The sequence below is a fragment of the Papaver somniferum genome, chromosome 8, assembly GCF_003573695.1.
Source record: "Papaver somniferum cultivar HN1 chromosome 8, ASM357369v1, whole genome shotgun sequence".
NCBI lineage: Eukaryota > Viridiplantae > Streptophyta > Magnoliopsida > Ranunculales > Papaveraceae > Papaver > Papaver somniferum.
In genome coordinates, this window is record NC_039365.1 from 69,720,097 (window position 1) to 69,732,053 (window position 11,957).

The 11,957-nt window shown below is 41.6% G+C and overlaps 1 protein-coding gene across 1 annotated transcript; it reads right to left on the reverse strand.

Moving 5' to 3' along the window:
* Nucleotides 1–943: 943 nt before the first annotated feature.
* On the reverse strand, nt 944–2,162 carry LOC113301219 (zinc finger protein 1-like). The gene has a single exon (XM_026549967.1). The coding sequence runs from the start codon at nt 1,646–1,648 to the stop codon at nt 1,061–1,063; it is 588 nt and encodes a 195-aa protein (XP_026405752.1). The 5' UTR covers nt 1,649–2,162; the 3' UTR covers nt 944–1,060.
* Nucleotides 2,163–11,957: the final 9,795 nt, after the last annotated feature.

Sequence of the window (11,957 nt, forward strand, 5' to 3'; positions counted from 1 at the left end):
AATGGTTACCCATCGGAATAGGTAAGACTTAGGCATAGGATAGCCTAGCTAGAATTTCCAGTGGCTTAGTCGCATGGTGACTTCACTTTTATGTGGCGGCTTCGTAAGACATTGTAATATAACTAACCATATAACCCTGCAAAGATATTGGGTTTATTTACATTTATATTTATATGTATCCTGCTTTCACATTATTCTTTTTCTCAAATACGATGTGCTGAATTGTACCTTTTTGTCCACTAATAAGATGCAACAGTCGAAAGACTTCAGACAATTAAGCTAAGCAAGATTGGTGAACAACAAAAACAACAACAAACACAACACAACCTGTAACAAAAACAAAAACAGCAAAAACAATTAACAAAGAAGAAAGAGGCAATAATAATAAACTGCGTACCCATATATATTCAGCTCCTTTTCTCCCTCAAGGTAAAAAGGGAAAAAATATTAAATTTTGTCATACCGAAAAAACACCATATACTAATTCAAAAGTATCCATGGCTGAAGTTGATTGGTAATGTTTCTTTTTGAATTAGGGTTCCACCGATATTGCACAACTAGATTCATGGATAAGTGTGGACCCAAATAAAAAACTGTTCAAGAATAAAATGCAAGACAAGGGATGAGAATTAATGAGAGTGTTGATTGACATTTGACCACTACACAGTTACAAAATTTCAGCTCCACAAGCCACTTGAAAACGCTCAATGGAAAAACTCTTACCAGAAAAATCACGAAAAACATACTGTATATGCATCCTTCAGGAATAAAAGAACTCCACATACACCATGTTGAATCAAAATTGAAAAAAGAAAATAGAAGAGAGATGGAAAAGGCTTTAAAATGGAAAGAAGGCAGGTAATTAAGTAATTAGTTAACTAAACAGTAATCAAGATATTAATTAATTGAAGTACATAAACTAATTAATGAAAGGTTACAGGGACCTATTTTTTGTTTTGTTTTTCTCTTGGAACAATATTTTTACACCTTTCAATTCTTCAAGAAGAAAAATTAACAAGAAAGATTTGGAAAATAATCATTAAAGTTAATACTTATAATATCAGAGTTTAAGTGATAAATCAAGCTGATTGAAGTCTTCTTGATACTGATGAATATTTTCTCTCGATGATCGATAACTATTTGGCCAAGAACCATCTCCTTGATGATTATGACCATTTAAACTTCCATAACCAATAATGTCATGATTATCACTCCTTCCATATCCTAAAATTTCGTGATGTTCTTCACTAAACCTACTGTTTTGGTGTTGATATTCACATCCCGACATTGAAGAGGATTGATGATTATGCATTTGTCCGCCATGACTATTGGAAGACGATGACCCTCCACCATGTGGTCTAACCATCGAAGCTAACTGACGACTTCTTTTCGCTAAGCTTCTTTCGAGTTTATGAGCATTTTGATGACCACCTAAAGCTCGTGAACTATAAAACTTTCTTTGACAATAGTTGCAAGAGAAAACTCGAGGTTGATTATTGTTGTCAACGCCACCATAATGATGATTTATCGATGATGAAGACGAGTAGTACTGTTGTTCGTGTTGCTGTTGTTCCAGAAGCATTCCGAGGTTCATGTGATCCTGATTAGACATGGTTAAACCAAGAGAAGTATTTGGCTGAAATTCCATATATATATATATATGATCGTAATAAGATATATATAATGACTATACTTGTTTCAGTAACTGTTTGTATGCAGCTAGCTCCTTATTCTTTTTCTGCAACCCTTACTTGTCTTAGTTAAAGCTAAGAGAGAACCCACTTGAGATAGAGAGGGAGGGAGAAAGAAAGAAAGACAGGTTATATATGTGAATTGCAAGTAAGAAAAGTTGGACGATCAAAAGAAAAATTAAAGACCTAGCGAGCCAGACAGTACTAGTAGTAGTATGAATAATTTGGAGAGAGTGCGCGAGAGATCAAGGCATATAACAAAAGAAGTTAACTGGAAGAGTAATTGAAAGGGGTAGATAAAAGCTTGCTAGCAGAGAATAGAAGACAAGACAAGACAAGATGAAAGAAGAAGAAACGATTGGTTTTGTAGAATTGATGATCAAAAATGAAAGAAGAGAAAGGCTGAGGTGCTTTGCATTATATGATGATGATGATGATGATGATATCATTCATATACAAATACTGAAATACTTACCAGTATCTCTTTTAAACCACGGAGGCGGATGGAGAGGGAGAGGGAGAGGGAGAGAGAGAGAGAGATGAGGTAAGAATCAAGATATAAAAATTGTGATGATGAAAGAAGAGAGTGGTGAATTTAAGAGAGAATAGGGAGAGACATAAACCTGGCAAAAATCTGTAGGGAATCGAAGCTCTGTCCCCTCCATTTATGGCACCATTTTAGCCCCCGTTGTCGGTTCATCTAAATGTTTCAATGGTATTTTATTTTATGTAATAAGCTACATTTCAGGGCTCTTAATACTTTAAGGTTACCCACTGGTGCATGTGAGACTACTGTGTGACCCATATCACCAGCATACCTTAAAAAATATCTTTTCAAATTAATGTCCAGCTTATATATTATTTGCGAAAATTACCGTATCATATACTTGGCTCATTGACTTAAAAGTTCTAATTAGTGGTGTTACTGGGTACCCGGAACCGATACAATTTTACCCGCTGTTAATTTTACAGGGTTAGACAATTGAGAATTATAGGGAATTTTAGAGATATGACAAATCTCTTATTAGTCGACAGGGAGTCTTTATAAATTTTCGAGAGTTTGTGTTATTGGATAGTGACTTTGTAAAAGTGTTTAGAATTCTCCGTTATTGGATAGTGATTTTATGAAAGTCTTTGGAATTTTTTGTTATTAGATTTGGATTTCTAAATCAATGATTTAAGGTTATGGGAGATTTTTAGAGAATTTTAAGTGAAAATATACCATAAAAGGCTTAAACAAAGTATCTCCAAAATAGGTGATATTTGGAGAGACTTTAGGATATTTAAAAAACTAAAATAAATAGATAATAAAGAAATAATAATAAACCAAATAATCTATAATAAATTCCATGCATATAATTTTTTTATTATTATGCAAGATCTCAACCCATGCATTATGTTCGTGTTCAGTTGGTTTAATTTTCGGTTGACAAAATAGTCACAAGTTCTATTAGACACGCGTAAATTTACAATTTTTCATTGATTATATATATATTTTTGTATTAAATTTATGAATTATTTATTATATATTAATTTTATAAATAATTTTTAAATTTTTTTCTTCTTATTTGATGTATTTAAGGTAAAATTCCTATATATTTTTTTTATCTCAATGAGTCTCCGAGAATTCCTAAAAATCACTCAAAAAATCTCTCAAAATCAATAGACTTACAGACAGTCTCCCCAAATCTCTTACAAAAAAAATTCTCTCAATATCTCTAAAAATCCCAATTGACTAACCCCTTATTAATACCCAACCGATAGAATTCTTCAGGAACGGTTAATATTCAATTCTTAAACGGTGTACTCAGCGGGTACCAGAAGTCAAACCATATTTATAGTTTGAGCTTCGCCCCTCTTATATATGACTACTACTATACAGGAAATACAAGAACTGTTAGAGTTGGCTTAGGCTGCACATCCTGTCGTTAGATGCAGAAGCTAAAGCTTACGTAGAAACTCTCAAGTTGATTGATAGATTGGCGCTGAGGCACTGTGATATACAAAAATAACTACAAAAACCTTGTTAAAATTTTGGTCGATGGTTCATAAGGTGCTAATGGCTTAACCAGGGAGATGATATGTAGAAGTTTGTTTAGAAATAGTAGCTCTTGTAATTTTAATTATTTGAAAAATAAAAATTAATTTACGTTGTAGATAAAGAAGCTAATCGAAATGTTCTCTTTTTTCTTCTGCTGATAATCTTCTTGAGAATACAAAGTCCTCCTCTTTCGCGATAGGCGTGTCGAGCCATTAGGTTTGTTTTTCTCTTTTAGGTATGATTGATGGAAGGATTATTAACGGAGAAGAACAATTAAGGTTAGAGGAGAAGAGAATAGAGGAAAGAAAACTGATTTTGATTTTAGTTTTTATATTGATTATATTAAAGTAGTAAAGGACATTTTAGACTTTTCAATGATAAAAGGACACCCCTAACCTATTAGGTGTATACTGGAATAATGGGTGAAGTCCCTCTAACGGATTCAACAGTCCCTATAATAGGTTCCAAAAAGATGAAACCAATGCTGCTCTTGAGTGTAAACATTCGCTCTTCTTGTAATAATTACCCTATATATATAAAAAAAAAGCACCAATTCATCTAATTTGATCTCAAATTTATTTATCAATCATTGAACCATTTTCTAGCACAATCAAGCTTCTAAATCCAAACTGATTTCGACCAAATCAACCAGATTGAAAGAAATTAGACATAAACTAAAATAAATAAGATGACGATTGTTAATACGCAAATTTCGGTTTAGGTCCTACCCGTCCTAGCTATTGCACATGATCTCACAGTACCAATAATAGTAAGAGAGAGAGTTGCCTTTTCATTGTACCTTGTCCTTCCTTATATAGGCTTTTCTAAAAACCCATTTTTTTTATGACATCATGCCACATGTCCTAAACCTTCTTAATTACCACTAATGTCATTCCTTAACATAACCTCTTCCTTTTTTGTTAATTCCTCCTTTGTCCTTCCACCCTTTATGGGTATCTTTTATGTGGGCTTGGGTTTAGTCCCCAAGCTCCTACGTCTTGCCCAAGTTTTATCCCTACTCTTTGGGGCATCCCCATCCCGCTAAGGGGTGTTATTTTTCATGTATCAACATTAGTCCCCTGACTATTGGATTAATTATTGGATGTTCCAATAGTCAAAAGATCTTTTGGGGCGTCTCCCTGAGTCCACAACGAGCTTTGTTATCTCGTCGGACCCGTGATCGTGGGCGACGTTTCGACTCCTCATCGTGCAAAACCCTTCTTCCTTTCAGTTTCTGATGGTTGTCATTCTTACTCAAAACTGCCACGTTCGGCCTTGAGACCTTCTTATATATATGACTGTCAACTTCTTCCCTTTTCAACATTATTCTTTCTTCCCATGCTCTAAACACGCCCTAAGGTTAAAGGAATTCTGCAGAGGTAAACGCGCTTTCCCTCTAGAAGATGTTTTAGTTTCTCGTCTCTTAAATCCTTTTGTGCTGCCTTACCCTGCTACTCCTGGATGGCTTATGCAACCTGAATCGGAGAGCATGGATGCATTTTGATTCAAAATTGTTCCTCGGATGGCCATTCATCGTTGTGATTACAACCTTCCCTCTATTGATATTCGTTCCAAGTCCAAGACTCATCCAGTATAGCCACATTGGGAAGCTCGTATTCGTTCTAACCCTGATCATGTTGCTGCGCTTCAGAAGGCCGGCATTGAGGAGGAAGAGGGCACTCTTGCATTGGCTCGTCGGGATTGTGATGAGCATGAAGGCGCTCTTGCATTGGCTTGCGGGACGAAGGCCAAGGGGAAGATCATTCGAGATATCCATAAAATATTGAGTGATGCCGATTGGGGACTGTCTCGAGCCAATATCCAATATGGTGAGAGTAGGCTCATGGAGACGGTCGTGGATACAGACATTGCTCATTGTCGCGCGTTAACGGACAGTTGAACTGCGCGTTTTTTCTTTCATTTTTCCTTGTTTATTGTTCTTTTTACGCATTTTCCTTTTGAGTCCTTTTCTTTCTTGATTCTCATGTTTCCCCCCTCCGTTGTTTATATTGGATTTTTCTTCTTTAGTTAATTGCTTGTTTTTGACCTTGTGAATACTGTTCTGCTGGCTATGAGCTTTAATTCTCGAGTCCCCGGTGTTTACATCCGGTGTATATTGGGGTTGCCACCTTCCTCTTAATATGGGTCGACACGTGTTTAGTCATGCAGAAAAAAAAAGGGGGGGTGGTGGTAATTAATTGCATGGTAATCCACGCCAGCCTCTCTTATATATGTATCTTCGTATGTAATTCTTGTTTCTTGGTTTAAGCCATCATATCCATCTCTACCTTTTCTGATCAACAAATCACCATCATAGCAAATTCTATTCATGGGTATGTTCTAGCCTTGGCACCCATTCTCATGTTAGTCTCGGAAATGTTTAAGCGGGACGAGATGAAACGACTTCTGCTCGTAAAAGCTGAGATTGAAGAGCTTCAGGTCCAGAGGAAGGTGAATAGGGATGCTAAACGCGCGAGTTTCAGGGCACAGTATGAGGTGTACCAGCTGCCCAGCAAGCCGAATCGTCCTGTCGGGTCTCGTTGGAGATCCATCGGGCATTGGATGAGGCTGTTACTGCTCGTGATGCGGCCAACCAATTGTTCGCGGATTCCCTGATGATGGTAGCTACTATGGATCACGCCATCTCAGATTGTCATCTTTGGATCTCTCATCAGGGGGGCTTACCACTTCTTGGACATACCCTGACCTTAGCAGCTGCACCCACGCTTGTATCTTACTCTTATCTCGAGGACGAGTTGGCTCGTTTATTGATTCTGAAAGAGGAAGCTGGTCTACTATGGACGCTCGGGTTGATTCATCAAGATAAGGTGCGTAAGGAATATGACGATCATGAGGATACTCTTTCAGTCGCCCGTGGGGCCGGTGCTGAGAGTAATGTTATTTAGGACATCCTTAAATTGGTGAATGAAGCTGATCAGGATCTCCGTTTGGCTACTGCCCAATGCGACGACGGCCGTTTGATGGTGGAGGCTTTGGACGCGTACATTGCTCGTTGTCGGGCGTTGATAGCTGGTTAGGTTGTGTGTCCATTTGTGGGATGTCTTTAGTTATCTAGTTCTTTTGTGTGTTGTTTGTGTTTTTTTTTTTTGAATTGGTGCAAGTGATCTTCACTTTTTAATTTGAAAATATTGTTGTCTGTTTGTATAGCAAGGGGTTACTGGGTGGAGTGGACGTTTGCTGAACGCGCTTACTCTTTTCCCCTCTCCTCTTTTTTTTTTGTGAGGATGGTGAGGTGGACGTTTTCTAAACGCATCTGTTTCCCCTCCTTTTTATGCAGAGATTCCTTTATTTCAAGGATACTGGGTGGGGCGGGCAATGGTTAAACGCGCCTACTCCCCCTCCCCTCCCCCCCCCCCCCCCCTTTTGTTTTTGTTCTTTTGTTTCAAGGATTTTGGGTGGGGCGGGCGTTGGTTAAACACACCTACTCCCTCCCCCTTTTTTCCTTTTATTTCAAGGGTTTTGGGTGGGGCGGGCGTTGGTTAAAACGCGCCTACTCCCTCCCTTTTTTGTCCTTTTATTTCAAGGATTTTGGGTGGGGCGAGCGTTGGTTAAAACGCGCCTACTCCACCATCCCCCCTCCTTTTTGTCCTTTTGTTTCAAGGATTTTGGGTGGGGCGGGCGTTAGTTAAAACGCGCCTACTCCCTCTCTTTTTTTTCCTTTTATTTCAAGGGTTTTGGGTGGGGCGAGCGTTGGTTAAAACGCGCCTAATCCCCCCTCCTTTTGTTCTTTTATTTCAAGGATACTGGGTGGGGCGGGCGTTGGTTAAGCGCGCCTACCCCCCCTATTTTTCTTGACTCGAAATTTATCGGTTAACCAGGCGCCTTCGGCTGCCCTGAGACTCTTTTGAAGAATTTGAGACTTTTGCAGGGTTTGCCAGTCAATCAGGTGTCCTTGGCTTCCCTGAGACTCTTTTGAAGACTTACAGTCAATCGGGCGCTTTTGGCTGTCCCGCAGCTTTGTATAATGTGTTAGTCGATCAGGCGCCTTTGGCTGCCCTGAGACCTTTTGTAGAATTTGTCAGTCGATCAGGCGCCTTTGGATTCCCTGAGACCTTTTTATAGAATTTTTCAGTCAATCATGCGCCCTTGGCTTCCCTGAGACTCTTTTGAACACTTACAGTCAATCGGGCGCCTTTGGCTGTCCCGCGGCTTTGTATAATGTGGTAGTCGATCAGGCGCCTTTGGCTGCTCTGATACCTTTTTTGTAGAATTTGTCAGTCGACCAGGAGCCCTTGGCTGCCCTGAGACCTTTTGTAGAATTTTTCAGTCGATCAGGCGCCCTTGGATCCCCTGAGACCTTTTGTAAAGTTTGTTAGTCGATCAGGCGCCCTGGGCTGCCCTTTGTCAGTCGACCAGGCGTCCTTGGCTGCCCTGAGACCTTTTGTAGAATTTGTCAGTCAATCAGGTGCCTTTGGCTGCCCTGAAACCTTTTGTGGAATTTGTCAGTCGATTAGGCGCCCTTGGCTGCCCTGAGACCTTTTGTAGAATTTGTCAGTCAATCAGGCGCCCTTGGCTGCCCTGAGACCTTTTGTAAAATTTGTCAGTCAATCAGGCGCCCTTGGTTGTACTGAGACCTTTTGTAGAATTTGTCAGTCAATCAGGCGCCTTTGGCTGTCCTGAGACCTTTTGTAAAGTTTGTCAGTCAATCAAGCTCCCTTGGCTGTCCTGAACCTTTTGTAGAATTTTAGTCAATCGAAAGCATGTTTTTTTTTGTAACTTACTTTATTTATCGAGGAGGGCGTTTACATGGCATGACTCATGCGTCAAATTTCTTCAACCATTTTCACTTGATGGGCGTCTTAACTTTAGTTCCGTTCATGCGTCGAAGGTTGTAGTATCCGCTTTCTGCCGCCTTTCTTATTGTAAAAGGGCCTTCCCAATTTGCCGCGAATTTTCCAGCACTGGCATTCCTTTGTATGTTCCGGGCGATTTTCAAGACTAGATCACCGACCTTGAATATCCTCTCTTTTACACTCTGGTTGTAGTAGTTGGATGCGCGCTTTCTGTAAGCTTCCGCGAACCTTTCTTCCCGCGTTCTTCTTTCCTCTATTGTATCTAAATGGGAAAAGCGACTCACTTCATCTGGTGCGGTATGGCTAGCCATTTCTACTCTCGCGGATGGGATTGCTATCTCTGCAGTAGAATTACGTCTTCTCCGTAGACCAGTGAATAAGGGGATGCACCGGTGGAACTTCGTTTAGAGATTTTATATGCCCAAAGTGCCAATGACAGATGTTCGTTCCATTCCCTATGGTGGTCATGCACTAGCCTACTGAGGATGAGGATGAGCGTTTTGTTCGTTGCCTCCGCCTGCCCATTTCCCTTGGGGTAATAAGGGGTAGACGTGTGAAGTATTACGTTGTACTGGCGGAGTAGATCGATTACATCCTTGTTCACAAATGATTTTGCATTATCTGCCCTGATTATCATAGGTGCACCGAATCTGCAAATGATGTGCTCTTTGATGAACGCGGCTATTGTAGCTCTAGCGTAGTCTTTGAGGGGTATAGCTTCAACCCATTTTGACGCGTATTCAGTGGCGGTGATTATGTACTTGTGTCGTCTTGAGGATGTTGGGTTGATCGGACCTATGAGATAGAGGCCCCAACTATGAAATGGCCACGGCGTTACTATGCTATGTAATAGTGCGTGAGGCGCCTGGATTAAATTCCCATGTTTCTGGAACCGCAGGCATCTTTGAGCGTGTTCTGCGGTGTCACTTTCCATGGTAGGCCAGTAAAACCCTCCTTCATACAGTTGTAGGAACATCTTTCGCATCCCTTGGTGTTCTACGTCGTGAGATCGGGTCATGACTTCCGTTGCTTCTTGATTCGACAGGCATCGCAACGCGGCGTTACCATAGCTTTTCCGGTAGTGCACGCCTTCATGGATGAAGAAACGCGGTACCTTCCTCTGTATTTTTATAGCCGTTTGTCTGTCGCTAGGCAGTTTCCTGTGCTGGATGAAGTCAATGTAAGGCTGTCTCCAGTCTATTTTCTCGACCGTGAAGACTTCTGCAGGTTGTGGCGGAGATTGACAAACGGCACAACTATCCTGGAGTGCTGCTGCTTGAGATGACATGCTTGGCCAATATACGCCCATCCTCTGAAGCTTTCTGTATAAGTGGACAGCGCCGGTATGTCCACATGTCTCCGCCTGTAATCCTTGCAACAGCTTCTCTGCTTCCTTTTTATTTACGCATCTCGCAAGGGATCCTCCGGTCGCCCGGTAGTACAACGCGCCTTGAATCATCACAAATTGTTTTAGAGCTTGGGTGGGGATCACCCGCTCTTCATTTATCCGCGTCAAATCATCGATGTATACTTTTCTCCAATCGTCCGCCTCCTCGAAGGACAAGTCTTCCTTCCACGTACTAGGTAACCCTCTTCTTCATATTGTGACCGTCCCCTCTTCTCCATCTTTTAAATGTACTTTGCCCGCAAGGGTTTCCAGGGAATCCGCGTGTTTGTTTCCTCCCCTACCGGTATGGTCTAAAGTTGATCCCGTTTGACTCATTAGTCTTTGGGATTCCGCTCGGTAGGGTGTCAGGTGTGGTTCTTTGACGCAAAAGTCACCGTTCACTTGATTCGTAACAAGCCGAGAATCGCCTTTGACTTCAACACTTCCGAGGTTGAGCTCTTTTGCCATTCGGAGTCCTAGAATTAGGGCTTCGTACTCTACTACATTATTACTGCATGGGAAGTCCAACTTGAATGAATATGAGAATAGTTCTCCCTGTGGGGTTTCGAAGACTACTCCCGCTCCTCCGACAGATCCATATGAAGATCCATCAAAGAACATGGCCCAGGGTTTGTCAACGTCTGAAGCCGCGACTTCTCCGGGTAAATACTCGTGTACTTCATCGTCTTCCGCTCCCGGGAACATAGCCATAAGGTCAGCTATTGTTTCCCATGTTACGGCGTCTGGCCGCTGGTATTTGAGATCGAATTCTGACAATTGAAGCAGCCATCGGGCGGTTCTCCCTGTAAGGACCGGCTTTGAAGCAAAGTACGCTATCGGGTTCGCTGCTGCCACCACAATGGTTCCGTGTGTTAAGAGATATGGGCGCAGTTTTTGGGTCGCGTATATGAAGGCTAAACACGCATGATCTACACGCGGATATCTCAGTTCCGCATCGCGTAAGACCCGACTCACGTAATAGATGGGTGATAGTTCAGTCCCCCGCATGTCTTGTGCGAGAACTGCACTGATCGCCGAGCTGGTAAACGCTGTGTAGAGGTAAAGAGGGACCCCGCATATAGGAGGTCTAAGGATCCTGGGGCTAACAAGACATTGCTTCAGATTTTCGAATGTGGCGCATTGCGTTTCTCCCCACTCGAAGGGTGCACCTTTTTTCAGCAACAGAAGGAATGCAGTCATCAGCTGTGCTAAACCAGGCACGAAGCAGCGTATGTACGATATTCGTCCTTTAAAAGCTTGCAACTCTCTGGTGTTTGCTGGTGGCGTCATTGTTGCGATTGCTTCTACCTTTCTTGGATCCACTTGCATTCCTTCGCTTGTCACTACAAAGCCCAAGAATTTCCCAGATGTGACCCCAAAGGCACACTTGAGAGGGTTCATTCTGAGTTTGAACTTTCTGCACCTTTCGAAGGCCGTCATTAGGTGAGAGATGTGGTCCTCCGCCTCCTGTGTCTTGACTACGATGTCATCAACGTATACTTTTATTGTTTGATGTAATAGATCGTGAAATATGGAAGTCATGGCACGCTGGTATGTGGCGCCAGCGTTCTTCAATCCAAACGGCATTACTATGTAATAGAAGTTGTCGTATGGGGTTTGGAAGAATACCTCTTCTTTTTCCCAGTTGCGTCCAACGTCATGTCAATGTTCGGCAACGGGAAGTCGTCTTTTGGGAAAGCGCGGTCTAAATCTCTATAATCCACACAACACCTGACTTTTCCATTTTTATTGGTTACCGGTACGATGTTATCCAACCAAGTGGGGTGTTGTATCGTCTTTATGAACTTGGATTTGAGCAGTCGTTCTACTTCCTCCTTTATTGCGAGGGTGGTTGCTCTAGGAAACTCGCGACTTCTTTGCTTCACAGTCTTGAACTCAGGCGATACCCCCAGATTATGCATCACGAGGTTTCTATCTAAACCGACATTTCATCATAGTCGTAGGCGAAGACATCCTTGTATTCTCTGAGTAGCGTGATCAATGCTTCTCTCTCCTCTTGATCC

Bases quoted from the DNA above. Each gene is read 5' to 3' on its own strand.
- LOC113301219 (XM_026549967.1), bottom strand. From the start codon at position 1,648: ATGGAATTTCAGCCAAATACTTCTCTTGGTTTAACCATGTCTAATCAG.